At 42.1% G+C, this 16165-nt stretch overlaps 1 protein-coding gene across 1 annotated transcript in view; it reads right to left on the minus strand.

Annotated features, from left to right (window-relative positions):
• Positions 1–16165, minus strand: part of Mkl2 (MKL/myocardin-like 2) — a 115823-nt gene that overhangs the window by 55804 nt on the left and 43854 nt on the right. Inside the window, exon 2 of the mRNA XM_013011729.1 lies at positions 15690–15905. Coding sequence (XP_012867183.1) covers positions 15690–15843 — 154 coding nt within the window. The 5' untranslated portion in view covers positions 15844–15905. The remainder of the gene's footprint in view (positions 1–15689; positions 15906–16165) is intronic.

The following is a 16165-nucleotide window of genomic DNA, read 5'->3' on the forward strand; positions in this document are numbered from 1 at the left end:
ACACACACACATATGTATGTATACATAGGTTCAACCAGTGCATGCATATGGTATTATACATACACACACACACTCAATCCTGACTATTTTAATGAGGTAGATGGTTAAGCAGAATGTTTTAATCTTTAGAATGTTCTTATTTATTTGACAGTACTGGGGTCTGAGATCAGGATCCTGTGTCCATATGCTTACTATCAAGTGTTCTACCCATGAGTGACACTTCTAGCCCTTTGACTGCCATTCTTTTTCAGATAGGGTCTCCCTTTTGTCTGGAACTGGCATTGGACCCTGATCCTTCAATCCACAGCCTCCCGAGTAGCTAGGATTACAGGCGTGAGCCACTGTTGTCCGGCTGATAGTACGTTTTTGAGGGTGATAAGGATATATGTAGTATATAGGAGAATGTATTCTGACATATTTGGGCATGCCTGTAATTTACTCATAATCCTTAAAATTAACAAGCAGCTCTAACTTTGGCAGTTTAAAAAAGTATGCAAAAAGACTACTGTCTTATTATGAGAAGTCATTTAAGAAAAATGCTAATTTATATTGAACAGAAAAGATAGAGTTGATTTACAGAACTAGTAGATTTTTTCACTCTCTTGATGTCAAAGAAAACTTGCCATAAGAGAGTGATGGATTGTAAGCTCTTGATTTTCCTGGAAATAAAAATATATTTGCTTAAAAGATTTAAAAGAACAAAGGGATTATTTGCTCATCTACTGAAAGGATTTTTTAACTTTTATTTTATTTATTTAGCTGAGTACCTTCAATGAGCATATACAGAACAGAGCACCGGCTGGGAAGGTGGCTCAGTGGTAGAGCACTTGCCTTGCATGCCTGAGGCCCTAGGTTCGATTCCTCAGCACCACATAAGCAAAAAAAAAAAAAGAAAAGAAAAGAAAAAAGCCGGAAGTGGCGCTGTGGCTCAAGTGGTAGAGCGCTAGCCTTGAGCTGAAGAGCTGAGGGACAGCGCCCAGGCCCAGAGTTCAGGCCCCACGACTGGACCAAAAAAAAAAGATAAAAGCAATCTTTTCTATTGCACTAGCACTCTATCATTTCAGAGCCAACTGTGTCTTTAAAACCTCTTTTTTATTAGCTGGTCTCCTTTACTTTATTAAAACCTCCTTTCAGTTTATAGGTCTTATAAAATTAAGAACCTACCTCATGGGTAAAAGGCCTTTGCCTAATGAGAGGGGGGAACCTCTACCTCCTGGCAAATTAGGGGTTTAACTTGGCTAGCTACCGGTTGGTTGTAGGCTCTTGGTTTGGTGAGGAGAAAACACGTGGACAGAGCCTTGTTAGTAGGTGGATCTAGAGAAATACCTGTTGGTGGTTACATTTTCAAAGAGAGTGAGGGAAAAAAGTGGTATGTTTTTGTAAGAAAATGCAGGATAACAGAGAAGGCCAGAATATGATGTTAGGTATTTAACTATATGATTATAGCCCATAGAAAAGCAAAAGAATGGGAGAAGAGCACCTTATAAAAAGTGTATTACTTAAAAACAAAAATCTTTTGGAAAAGATTCTGTTGGCACATTTTACTTGCTACAAAGCAAGATCCTATCTCAAAGACTAAAACAAACAAAAAGAAAAGATAGGCGTATTACATATTTATGTAAATGGCCAACCATAATTTGCTGTAATCCGTTCAAGGACTTTCTTAGGCATACATGCGCTTTCTTTTCTTGAGGCGCATATATGGGGCAGAGGGGGCCGATGGCAGGGTGCTTACCAAATGGTTAGCTGCGTTCATGATGAACCCATACTTTTCACTTCTTGTTTATCGCAATATAACCAGATACTCTTGGCAAGAAAATTCCCACGTAACACACATATGAGAAGAGAAGCAGGAGCTTTACTCATCTCCTAATGGTCGTGTCACCTGATTGAATCAGCCAGTTCTTTATTAATGAAGTTAGGATTCTGTAAACCAGAGAAACCTTTCATCGTTAATTTTTTTTTGAAGGAAGGGAGGGAGGGAGGGAGGAAAGGGCCAGGGAGGAAGGAAGAAAGAAGGAGAAAGGGAGGAAAGAAAAAGGATAGGAGGAAAGGAAGGAGGGAGGGAGGGAGGGAGGAAGGAAGAGAGAAAGGAAAAAAAGGAAGGGAGGAGGAAAGGAAGAGAGGGAAGAGAGGGAAGAGAGGGAGGAAGGAAGGAAGGAAAGAAGGAAGGGAGGAGGGAAGAGAGGGAAGAGAGGGAGGAAGGAAGGAAGGAAAGAAGGAAGGGAGGGAGGGAGGGAGGGAGGGAGGGAGGGAGGACCTTTTAAACAAACGATATTCTGCCTCTAGCTCCCAGTACCAAGAGGTTTTTCTCACAACTTGCTAGACATTTTGTCAGCTTCACAGGTTCAGGGTTACATGTCTCACTTTGTAACAAACAGTTCATTCACTGACCAAGAAGTACAGAACACTTTGGTGTGCCCTGAAAGGCTGGGTCTGAGTGGATCCAAAAAAAATGGCTTTGCTGTCCCAAGTCTAGTCTGAAAGCTCAGTTACGTGAGTGGATGTGTGTTTCTAACCCAGTGTTTTGGCAAATGATAGAAGCAAGCCCTGAACTTCACCTCCTTCCACAAGAAACTTGACAAAATACATGAAGTAACTGCTTTCACACATTGTGAAACAGATAATAAGGGAGAGAGGTTGCTACTAAGGGAAGGGCAAGGAAGGGAAGGGATGGGAAGGAAGGGCCTTAGCTTTCTGCTTGGAGGCAATACCCAGTCCCCGGGTTTGAGAAGCTGGAAGTTAGAGCAGCCAGTTGGCTTGTGGAGCTTAGGAGACAGAGGAGAGCCAAGGAAGGCAGGGAAGCTAGAAGTAGAGGGTAGAAACCAGGAGGTCCAGAAACCCACCTAAAGGTATCCTTGATCCTTTGCTGTACTAGGCTATATGTACATGGAGTAAAACATCACAGGGTTGGGAAGAAATAGCCAGGGTCTATAAGCTGAACCACCCGAGTGCATACTGGTTCGAGCTCTCCCCAGCCGGGGTGCAAAGTCCTCTCTGGGCATTCAGCAGACATTCTAAATGGTCAGCCCTGGTTGTGGAAGCACCATCTCTGGCATGAATGCTACACTAGATCTTTCCTAGGAAAGGTCTTGAGGGCGATCCAAAAGCAACTCAGCTGCGTACCAAATCACAGCACAACATCCTCTAAAGGAAGACAACAAAATAAAATCCAGACCCTCAGCAATGTAACATTCACAGTGGTATATTAGCAAAAAAAAAAAAAACAAAAACAAAAACCAACCAACTACACTACTTAACAAGAAGCAGGAAAATGTGACTTGTTTAACAGGAGACAAATTCATCAATAAAAAGGAGGACAAAAACTGGAACTATGAACAGCTATATAGCTATGGAAAAGCATTTTAAAGAAAACATGACCATAATGAGGACGTGGGGGGAAAAATGGACAATGCAGAAAAGAACAAAAGGGAACTTCTAGATATAAAAACTCTAATATTTAAAAATAAACATTTTATTGGGTGGGATCAGCAGTGTATGAGATCTACCTTAGGTAAGACCAGAAAAGTCTTAATCCAGTGTAAGACGAACTTAAACATAACTGTGGTAGGTAACCCCAGTAGTGGCCCCCAGTGATCCCTTCCTTATGGTATTTATGGTCTTAATCCTCTCCCCTTGAATAATGTGTTTTTAATCAATAGAACATGGCAACATTGAGGAAATGCTACAAAAGACTCAGAGTTTTGCTACTGCAGGACAGAGTAGGAGAGACACTTGAACTTAAAGGCACAGGCAGGAACTTCCTGAACAGAGTCCTAGGGTCACAACAAATTAGAGAGAGAGACTGGACAAATGGGACTACCTTAAAATAAAAAGTTTCTGCACAGACAAAGAAATAGCAACCAAACTAGAAAGACAGCCAACTAATTGGGAAAAAATGTTTACCAGCAAAATATCAGACAAGGGTCTAATATCCATTATATACAGGGAACTTAAGAAACTAACCCCTCACAAATCTAACAAACCAATCATGAAATGGGCAAGGGAACTAAAGAGAGACTTCTCAGAAGAAGATATAAATGGCAAAGAAACAGATGAGGAAATGTTCATCATCCCTGGCTATAAAGGAAATGCAAATAAAAACAACACTGAGATAACACCTTACCCCAGTCAGAATGGCTCACATCGCTTGAGGGGATGTGGAGAAAGAGGAACCCTACTGCCTTGCTGGTGGGAATGTATACTAATACAACCACTTTGGAAAACAGTCTTGAGATACCTCAGACCTCCCTTATGACCCAGCCATACCACTCCTAGGCATATATCCTGAGCAACAGGAACCAGTATACAAAGACACGTTTACTGCAGCACTGTTCCACAACAGCCAAGATTTGGAAACAACCCAGATGCCCCACTACTGATGAGTGGATCTAAAAATTGTGGTACCTATACACAATGGAATATTATGCCGCCATTAGAAAGGACAAAATAATGGCATTTACAGGGAAATGGTTGGAACTAGAGCAGATTATTTTGAGCGAAGTAAGCCAAAAACAAAGAGACAAACAGCACATGGTCTCCCTGATATGTGGATGCTAAAGGCAAAATACAAGAAGATATGGCAAACAGGACTCAAGAAACAGACAGCCCCCCATTTTGTCATATCATTGCTAAATGACTCCATGTTCTGGACCATATATATGGTAGATATATGCACGCAACAGAGGGAAGCCGGAGGAGGAACAGAATAAGTGTGGAAAAAAACTTGTAATGTCAAAGCTCATAGAATTCAAACTGTATAGACCATGATACTGACAATTTGCCTTGTGAAAATTGAAATGTGTTTGTGACTCTAAGTATCACTATTCCACAATACTGTGAAATTTATATAATCACCTAATCTCAATTAAAGAAAAAAAAGTGAGAGAAGGGCTGACAATGCTGTCAGACACTATGGACTCATATACTGTTTTGTAGAATGGCAACTTTTTTTTGTTGTTGGTCGTAGGGCTTGAACTCTGTGCCTGGGCGCTGTCCCTCAGCTCTTCAGCTCAAGGCAGGCACTCTACCACTTGAGCCACAGCGCCACTTCTGGTTTTCTAGTGGTTTATGGGAGATAAGAGTCTCACGGAGTTTCCTGCCCGGGCTGGCTTTGAACCGTGATTCTCAGATCTCAGCCTCCTGTGTAGCTGGGGTTACAGGCGTGAGCCACTAGCACCCGGCTAGAATGGGAACTTCTTTGTACAACTACTTAAAGATAATAAAAGTTAAAAAAAAAAAAAAAGACTCAGTTTTGCCTTGTGAGGCTACTTGACACAGGCTTTAAAAAAGCTGGCATGCTGGGGACACCCAGGTGAGGGCCGCCAACAGCAGCCAGCAAGGAACTGATGCCTGCAGGCCTCACAAACAGCATCTTGCTAAGAATAGTATAAGTAAGCTTAGAAGCGGCCCCTTTTCCAGCTCAGCCCTGGCTGACACCATCTCCGGCTCCCAAGAGACCCTGAGGCAGAGGCAACCAGCTAAGCATGCCTGCACCCTGACCCACAGAAACAGAGCTGAGAAGAAACATGTGCTGTGGTACTAGGCTGCTGAGGTTTCAAGCAACTTGTTTCATAGTAATAGTTCAGCAATACATCAGACATATTCCCTTCAATGTTACTGTTGAAACACGGCAATAAGATTATCAGGTTACAATTTCAAAAAAAGAGATCTAGCTATATGCTATATATAGATATCTAGATGTAGATATATATGCTATAAGTAAACCATTTTATAGCTACAGATGAGTTGAGGGCAAAACCATGGAAGATGGTAGCTCACATCAGGCTAGACAAAGAAATCCAGAATGGCTGTATTAGTATGAGAAAGTCGACTTCAGAGGGACCCATTACCAAGGAGGGAAGAAGGCTCGATAATGTGAAGGGATCAGTTCATCAAGGACTTGCATCAAAGCCTCAAAACACATGAAACAGAAAACATACTGAAGTAGAAATGAACACATTAGGCTGGGTGCTGGTGGCTCACACCTGTCATCCTAGCCACTGAGGCTGAGATCTAAGGATTGCAGTCCAAAGCCAGCCTACGCAGAAAAGTCCCCATGAGGGGCTGGGAAGGTGGCTCAGTGGTAGAGTGCTTACCTTGCATGCCTGAGGCCCTGGGTTCAATTCCTCATCACCACATAAGCAAAAAGAAAAAAGCCGGAAGTGGCGCTGTGGCTCAAGTGGTAGAGCGCTAGCCTGAGCTGAAGAGCCGAGAGACAGTGCCCAGGCCCAGAGTTCAGGCCCCACGACCGGACCCAAAAAAAAAAAATCACAAAAGTCCCCATGAGACTCTTATCTCCCCAGGAAACCAGAAGTAACACTGTGGCTCAAAGTGGTATAGTGCTAGCCTTGAACAAAAAGAGCTCAGAGACAGTGCCTAGGACCAGAGTTCAAGCTCCATGGCCAACAAAAAACAAATTTACGATGGAAGTGGAAGTTTCCAATATTCCCCCAACCCTTGGTGGAACAAGAAAAAAGGAAATCCATGAACAGGGACACTGCAGACTTGGACAACTGGGCCTACTAGCAAAAATATTGGCTGTACCCTTAAAGGTACCTAAAATAGTCAGTCATTTACAAAATACACATATTTAAGTGAGAAAGTATAAACCATTTGTGTGTCTTCACTGAAGAAAATAAAAACCATAGTACTTTCTATATGCACTGGGCTTTGAGAATAATTAAGTCCTTAGATTTCTTTAAATTTCATTTTTTAAAAATCCTAACTTGATTTGATTCATGGAAGTTTAAACATCTTCCAAATTACAACGTTCGGGTATCCAAGTCAAATTTTGAACGTTTTGAGGTTTTAAGCATCTTGCTCCATGGGGGTTCAGAAAGCACTCACTAGTCAATTAGGCAGACACCCCCCTCTTCTACCCACAGACAGCAAACATGCAATTATGCCCCATCAGCAAATTGTTATTTAACCAAATTCCACTTCTTCGGAAAAAAAAGGAAATTAACAGATATATAAATGTTGAAGATTGTGTTAAAAATATATTTGAAATGCAGTATTTTCTCATGTTATGAATACCACTGTTTGTTCATTCTTTCCTTCCTTCCTCTCCCCTCTTCCTCTCCCCCTCCTTTTCTTCTCCTTCTTCTCCTCCTCCTCCTTCTTCACAGAGATGAGGACTGAACTCAGGGCCTCTAGGCAAGTACTCTTCCACTGAGCTAAATCCCCAGCCTGCACTGTTACTCTTGGCTTGAGAAAAACACCTGCCTGTGTACATATTTTTCAGCCTACAGTATATATCTTATCTATATTTTAAACATTAATCAAGAGCCATACAATTCTCTAGGACATTCCATTATTTATTTCTGACCAATTTCGTATTTTGATTTCATTTCTTTTTTTTTTTTTTTAAACTTTAAACCTAAGGTAACCTAGAGTAGCCTGGGCTTCTCTTTTTTAGAATAAAATGAATTTTCACTTTTACTACTAATTTTAAGAGGCTAGCTTGAGATCATAAATCAATTTACTTGTTTATATTCCATTTTTTAAACTTATTCAAAACATATTACATTCCAACAAGAGAATCAAATGTCAACTAAGGACTCTGATTGTGCAGGGTCTCTAATTTAATAGAACTCTATGGACTTACCTAAGGATCACCACTTTGAAGAAAAACATGCAGACAGAACAAAGCAAAACACAAAATCTCACAACAAGCCTGCCTCCGCACCACACCGCACTGTGGAGCACGGTTCACCTCTGGAATGGCTCTCAGCAGTTAAAGACAACTGCAATCCAAACAAATCCTAATTACCCACTCATTTCCTTAAGTTATTCAGGCTCCAGATCTCTTGGGTTCTGCCCTTCTCATGTATTTTTAGCACTATATTCTTTTTTTTTAAAGAAATGTGTAATAATACACAGTGAAGTATCGTAAGGGGATCTGCAGAGCCACCCCCACGGGTGACCTCAAGCCCTGTATGGGGCAGCCGCCACCGACCCAGATCCTCAGGGGAACTCTCTGACACAGGAGCTGATGCTGCTCTCGCTGTCCCGAAGGTCACTGTGAAACACTTACAGATTCTTAACATACATATTGGTTTGTTAAAAGAGGATTTACCAATTTAACTTAATTCTTTGTTAAATGATTGGGCTAAAAAAATGAAAAAAAATAGAGATATGATTATGACATAGGTTCCCTGGAATCAAAATGAAAGTGATAAAGAATGTAGAAGATGACTTAGAACAAGAAACTTGGTAACTGTTTTATTGCTACTAGATCCCAGGTCTTCTATACAGTACTTACTATATACGTCTCTCATGCCTTAGGAGTCTCAGCAATCATAACTACTTTCTAACTTCCTGGAACAAGGAGAGAAGAAGAAAACCTATAAATCAGCCCCTGATGACAGGGGGTCTGTTCAGGAGTTTACCAAATGGAATGACCCTACTGGAATTCCTTCAAGCAGCCTGTGAAAACGTCAGAATGGAGTCTTGTTTTAGAGGTCAGAGTCCCTAGAGGGCTCTGAGTTTTGGCCTGTTTGTCTTTTCACATGCCTTACTATTGGAAAATCTTTCCTTGTAGACACTGACTGATGCCCAGAGAATGTGAGGATTGTGGGAACTGGCAGTACCCATAGGAGACGAACTTCATGGGAAACCCATGCCTACTGCCCAGGCCCACTCAAGAGCGCATCAGATAAGCTGCTCTTCAAATACTATGACGGACACGAGATACATTAGGAAACTGTGTCATTCTGATCTCTACAAAGAAACACTCATGGAATAGGGGCAAAAATTACTGGAACTATTGAAATAAATATTTTAATTCAAATACTAACTTTGTGCTCTATACCAACACCAAAAGAGATGAACTTACCTAATAGTTGAGGGGTGAGACCCCCCCACCCCCGACTTGAAGGTGAGCAAACTGAGGCAAAGGCAGAAAAATCACAGCAAGTACTGGTGAGGCCAGGACCAAGACTCAGCCAAGGTGACCTCAGAGTTGTGCATATGGCCGCCGTCCTGGCATGTGTGGATCAGGCACATCACGTGAGGCTGGGTGGCCAGTGCCGGTGCTGAGTGCTTGCCATCAGCCATGAAGGCACTAGTCACTTTTCATGTTTTATCTCAGTTGTTCTCCAAATAACCAAATGGCCATTTCAACTCTTAGCCTACAATTATCTCTAGAAGAAGCTGGTTTAACGAAGGAGGGGTACAGAATCTGACCTTGTGAGAGCCCTCTCCATTGAGCTGGGTATTTGGCCTGGGATACAGCCCAGCCTGTCTGGTATGTGTAAGGTCCCAAGTTCTCCTTATCCTCAGCCATCTGCAGGTATCAACCTCACATTAATGCTCTGTACAAGGTCAGGGGGTTACCTTTAAAGATCTATGTATCCAATAATTAACTTTATGAGTCAACTCACTTTTAAATTGCTAACTTTGTATTAGAGGCATAAAATCTAGAGATTATTTTAGGGTAAGAGATGTAATGATCATTCAACAAATGTTATTCCTAACAATAATGAAAATATCCTTATTTTCATCCTTGGAACATCAACTTTTTAATCCTTTGAAAGATCAGAGTATCGGGCATAGCAAATGTTTCTTTTTTTGGTTTTGGTTTTTTTTTGGGGGTCAGTCGTGGGGCCTGAACTCTGGGCCTGGGCGCTGTCTCTCAGCTCTTCAGCTCAAGGCTAGCACTCTACCACTTGAGCCACAGCGCCAATTCTGGCTTTTTTTCTTTTTGCTTATATGGTGCTGAGGAATCGAACCCAGGGCCTCATGCATGCAAGGCAAGTGCTCTACCACTCTGCCACCTTCCCAGCCCCAAATGTTTCTTATCTCTAGTACTTGATGGTATCGATCAGTTATCTTCCTGACAAACGGTCAGACTATGTCGCTTTCCTTGTTAGGTTTCTATTAAACACAGATACTGTATGTCAAAATTTTAAGCTAATGAATACAGACATTAGCATCATCTTAATGAAAACAACAACATACATGACCATAAAAGAACAAACAATTTGGACTTTAAAAAAGCTGAAATATTGCCTTTTTAACTGAGATTCTGATGCTACAATCAAAACAACACATACCTGCCAACTCTTGAAAACCAAGAATAGGAAAATATTACATATTCTAAATTAGACACATTATTTTGGAGAGTAATATAAATTGAAGCAATTTCGCCTTCCTTTCAAGGGAAGTCTGATGCATTGAGAGAGCTGGCATGTATGTTTCATGATTCTGCAAGGTCCGTGTTTAAACAGCCACAGGACTAACTGGGACCTACAAACACGCCATCAGCTACCGCGATGGAGGCGTAGTTCTCTGTGCCACAAGGTGAGAGGGACATGGTGGAGAGCACATGATGCAATGAAGGGCAGCCAGAGGAAGACACATGGGCCAGAAGCTCCCATACGGACACTGCGATGGTCACAAGGCCACAGAGCGCGTCTCAGACTTACCCACGCTCACGGGCTGAGCCAGCAGAGGCGGCTGGAGTCCTGACTCCCGCAAGACTACACTTCCTGTTAATAGGAGGGCAGCAGGTGAGGGCAGGAGAGCCAACAGCACAGATCAATTAAAGGAGATAGAAATACATTGGGTCTGAAATCAGCTTACTAGTCTATGTGATTAGTAATTACAAAGCAGAGAAGTTTCCAATACATTTGTCATTCTAACATATTGTTGCTGTCATAATAGTACATTAGTGATGTTTTAAAATATAAGCCAAATAACAAAGGGATAAAAATAATTATGGGTCACCTTTTCCCAGAACAGTCCCCAAAGTTAATAGGCTGTTTTTAGGTATGATAGAGAACGGGCAGCCCATGCCTATCATTTCTCTTGCCCTGTGGTGAGGTCATGTGGCAAACATATAAGTAAACAGAGCCACAAGTTAATTGTACTAGATCCCTCAGCCTAGCAAAGGGACTGATAGTAAATTATTCAAGTCCAAGAAGTCTTGAGATTACTTTAGTAATCTTCTCTTCCTCCCTTCCTCCAGATCTTAGCCTTCTGAGTTGCTAGTATTACAGGCATGAGCCACCAGCACGGGACTAATGATATTTCTTAAGTAGCCATTTATATTAAATATGCTGTGATTGCTTTCTGAGGCATAGCAAAGACTGCTCCTCCATACATTACTTTTTTTTTTTTTTGGGTCCGGTCGTGGGGCCTGAACTCTGGGCCTGGGCGCTGTCCCTCAGCTCTTCACTTCAAGGCTAGTGCTCTACCACTTGAGCCACAGTGCCACTCTGGCTTTTTTTTCTGCTTATGTGGTGCTGAGGAATCGAACCCAGGGCCTCATGCATGCAAGGCAAGCACTCTACCACTGAGCCACCTTCCCAGCCCCATAAATTACTTTGTTTACCCACAGGTGGGATGTATGGCAAAAATCATATGGTGGATTTGAATTTTAAGACAATCATCTCCACATAAGAAAAATGTTATCTCTATGACTATAGTAAATACAACAGCTTCATCAATTTTTTAACGTATTTTTGTAAGTTTAAACGGCTACTTGCTATTATGCTGTAAGTCTTCCTTAAATCCTGATAAATTACTCATAATGAGGCTTCAGGAGTGCTATATTAAAGCTTCCTCCACCCTCCACCCCCAGAGATAGCTAGAGAGTGTTCATGCTGGCTTTGAGATCAGACTCACTGCCAGCTACAGATGGGAGGAAGATGACTCCCACACAGCCTGCCCTGCTTGGGTGTGTTCAGCCACACACTTGAAGCAAACTAAATCCTTAGTAACAATGAAACTATCTAAATAATTAGAAACTTAGCATAGAAAAAAAGAAGACAGAGATGTTCCAGGTTTTTATTTACCTTGGGAAACAAGGTAATGAGGGATTTTTGTGAAGGCCATTTTGAAACAGTATGTCATCTTTAAGCTGTTTAGAAGGCTTCTTGCATTTTGAAGTGTTCTATAGATAAATTGTCACACAGGGAACAGGAACTGCTACAATTAAGAAAGAACCTTATTTGCAGCTGTCAGGAGGTTTGTAGCTCACTTTTGCACTCTGTGTTGTATTTAGTATATGTCCTACAGGTTGATTAAAAATTACAAAGAGGCTGGGTGTTGGTGACTCACGCCTGTAAGCCTAGCTACTCAGGAGGCTGAGATCTGAGGATCACCATTCAACGCTAGCCTGGGCAGGAAAGTCCATAAGACTCATCTTCAATGAACCACCAGAAAATTGGAAGTGGAGCTGTGGTTCAAAGTGGGAGCTCTAGCCTTGAGCAGAAAAGCTCAGGGCAGCATCCAGGCCCTGAATTCAAGCCTCACAACTGACGCCCCCCCCCCAAAAAAAAAAGTTTACTAAGATGAATTATATTCAAGAAATTTTTTTCAGTCTAACTCCTGAAAACAGCAAAAGAAATGATCAAAAAGCATCAGAATGTTCATTAGTGCCCTTGAGCCAATAAATACTCACGATCCTATGTGTTAACAGCAAAAAATATGATGATTTTATAGCAAAATATTCACTTCTATAGCTCCTAGTTATTTAGAAAGGACATGTGAAAATTCCATAGTTCTGTTTTGGCTACCTAGCACCTATTGATTGACTCCCTATTTATGATGCTATAAGAGTTTGCTGTGTGGTTGTCGACTCCAGGGGAAAACAGATATTTCCTGTTTTCCCCACCAACCTCCACTCAACTCCATGTCAGTTCATATGCAGTCTGAGGAAGACAAAGGCACAGATGTGCATTTCCAGACATCTGGACTGAGAATAAGTCTGACAGGCTAAAGAGGAGTGGGAACGAGTTTTCAGAGCAAAAGTTAAAGAGAAGGTCAGCTATAAATGTAGGCCACTCCTTTTCTAAGGTGCAAGGCAAGCAGTTGGCTTTGATTTGGTTCCCCAACCTGGCAAAGTTCAACTGTCTTTTTGCAAATATGTTAATAATACACGTATGGAATCCGAGGCAAAGAGCTACCTTGTGTGCAACAAATTTTTCAGGAAGTTATTTTCTCTCTAGTAAGTTATCATTTAAGAGGCAGTCTAAATTGTTCACTGTGATAAATTTAATGGATGAGAAATCATTAAAAAAAAAAAAAAAAAGCCAAGACAGGACCAAAAGCGAATCCTCATGACTGCAGGGACTGGTCATACCAAGCTAGGTGCAGATGGCTCACCCTACATTCCTAGCTACTCAGGAGGCAGAAATTGACAAGAAGATCACAGTTTGAAGACAGATTGGACAAAAAGTTCATGAGACCCTACCTCAACAGAGAAGTCTGGGCACCTATAATCCAAGCTATGGTGGGCAGCATAAATGGAAGGATTAGCCTGGGAAAAATATGATACCTTATCTAAAAACTAACCAGTAAAAATGCTTGTGGGCATGGTTTAGCTATAAAGTGCCTGCTAGTACTGGCTAAAATAGCAACAAAATCTTTTTATTGAAAACATGCATCACAATGAAGAGAGTCAAAAAGTCTCAGTAGAGGAGGGTGGCAGGGTTCCCTCAGAACCCCGTCCAACTGGAGAAGGCAAGGCCAAGCACGGCACCCTTTGAAGAAGATCATTTCCATGACTCCACCTTGCCCTGAAGCGATGATATTCAACCTCCGCCACCTGAGCAATCCCTACGTGAACACTAGTTTACCTGTCCCTTTCATTCCCCTTTGGCCCAGTGCTGACCACTGTGAGGAACACCACTATGATGCAGAGAGAAGCCTATGACGTCAAAATGAACACTACTTTCTTCTCTAACTACCCAGCTGGCTGTGCCACCTCTGAGGAGCTGCTTTCTATCTACTTGGTCTTGCCACATCTGCCACGAAGAACAACTCCAGCTCATCTCTGTGGCCGTCTTCCTTGCCACTCCCCTCTCAGTACTCTCCTTAGCACTTTAAGAAGACAAGGCAACCCTGGAGGCACTTCCCAAATGTCAGCTTCCTTTCTGCACATAGCACACAATAACCTAGCACATGACCTACCAAGATGCCCATACCTCCAGGCCACCCGGGAGAAAAGAGCACAGCTGAGGAATAACAGGACCAGACGATCTGAATCGGCCTCCTCTACCATAGCTACACAGTATTTTGTAGTGACTAACTTTAGGCCAGCCCCTGCATTTTTATATGATTTAAATTTGACACTAATTAGACCTAAAACTACAAAGAGCAAACATTAAAAAATCATTAAAATAATAAAGTTTGGTTTCTTATATATTTTTTGATATGAGTGAAGATACTCTGCACATAATTGTCAAAAAGCTCTATGTTTTTACTTGGCATTTTTATTTGTTCTAATTGATGAAAATGATATATATCTGTCATGATAACATCATATTATGTACTGAGGACACTTCCAATCTATTCTGCTGGCAATTTTTAAGAATATGATGCATGGGCTGGGAAGGTGGCTCAGTGGTAGAGCGCTTGCCTTGCATGCTCGAGGCCCTGGGTTCGATTCCTCAGCACCACATAAGCAAAAAGAAAAAAGCCGGAAGTGGCGCTGTGGCTCAAGTGGTAGAGCGCTAGCCTTGAGCTGAAGAGCTGAGGGACAGCACCCAGGCCCAGAGTTCAGGCCCCACGACCGGACCCAAAAAAAAAACAACAAACAAAACTTATTTGAAGGGAGAACAAAGTCACGCCCAAGGCTTAAGCCAGGGGACTCTGTTACTTCCCCACCTAAGATAAGGCCACTGGAAAACACTCAGGACTAAGAAACCTGTCACAAGGTACAAGGGGAACAGTTCCCTTGCTTCTGGCTTTTTTATTTTTCTTATTTTTGTTGGTTGTGGGGCTTGAACTCTGGGCCTGGGCACTGTCCCTGAGTTCTTCAGCTTAAGGCTAGCAGTCTACCACTTGAGCCACAGTGTCACTTCTGGTTTTAGTGGTTAATTGGTGATAAGAAACTCATGGTTCTTCCTGCCCAGACTGGCTTTGAACCGTGATCCTCAGATCTCAGCCTCCTGAGTAGCTAGGATTACAGGTGTGAGCCACCAGCACCCGGGTCTTCTGGCTTTTAAAGTGAAATTAAGAAACTATGTTTGTGATGGCAAGACTCATTAAAACTGTGAAACATACAGTAACCCACTTAAAATTCTGCCATTTCAATATGTGTACTTAGTGTCATCAACATTAACATCACATTATATCTACATTTTATTGTTCAAGTGTCTATCATCTTTCTTCATCTATTTGAAAAACTGACAGCACTGTGTTTTCTGGAGACTCTGGATTCCTCTCTGACTGAACATTGCTGTACCAGTAAGGAATGAATAGAAATTACTCTCTTTACATACTAAGATATTCTAGCTAAAGCCTGAGCCTCTGGCCACATCTTGAAACCACTAGTCTAAAAATACTCAAACAAGAAGTCCTTGCCTTCTCAGTTATCACTGAGCAGTCTAAATCTTGTCATTTCTGAAATGAAGGCCAACACCTTGGAGATGAGGAGGGAGGAGAGGGAAGTCAGACCCACAGTCTGTCTCCCTGGCATCGCACGCGGTGTGGCTGCCCGGTGCCACTCCAGATGAGATCTTCTGTGCTAAAATGCTTTCTGAAGGCAATGCTGCTACCAAAGCTACCTACTGGGGCACACTGAAGGGACTGGCTAAAAAGTAAAATTCTGCCCACTGTTCAAAACCATCCAGATCCTCCAGTTCTCTTCCATGGCAGATTATTGATTGTAACTGACAGACAAGATGAAACTGGAATCCTGGGCTCTAAATCACTGCTGCGTATGTTGAGGAACTCACCGTTCTTCCTTTCGTTCAGAGGGGGCAGGTGCTGACTGGACTGCAGGGAGAGCTCCTGGAATTCATGAGCCACCGCTTCACTCTGAGGACTTGGCGCAAGAGGAGCTAGAGGTCCCAGCTCGTCCTCCGTGTCTATGGCCCCCATGTGATCCATTGTGTCCAGCTACTGGCGACAGGGAGTGTGAGATTCACCTTACACGTGGCCTGTTGAAGAGACTGTCAGAACAAAGTATGGGTAAATAAATGGCACGCTAATTGTTCTTCAGCTTCCACAGAAGTGGCAGTGCAGGGTTCTAGTTCAATTTTACTGCTGTGTCCATTACCAATTCATTTACCTTTCTGGAATAATAGGAATAATGTACTTCTTAGTTAAAACTTTACTTATTCTAATTTATTTACTTTATAAGAGTAAATAAAGGGCTGGGAAGTCAGCTAAGTGGTAGAGTGCTTGCCTTGTACACATGAGGCCCTGGGTT

This window comes from Dipodomys ordii, unplaced genomic scaffold (assembly GCF_000151885.1).
Source record: "Dipodomys ordii isolate 6190 unplaced genomic scaffold, Dord_2.0 Scaffold14, whole genome shotgun sequence".
Taxonomy (NCBI): domain Eukaryota; kingdom Metazoa; phylum Chordata; class Mammalia; order Rodentia; family Heteromyidae; genus Dipodomys; species Dipodomys ordii.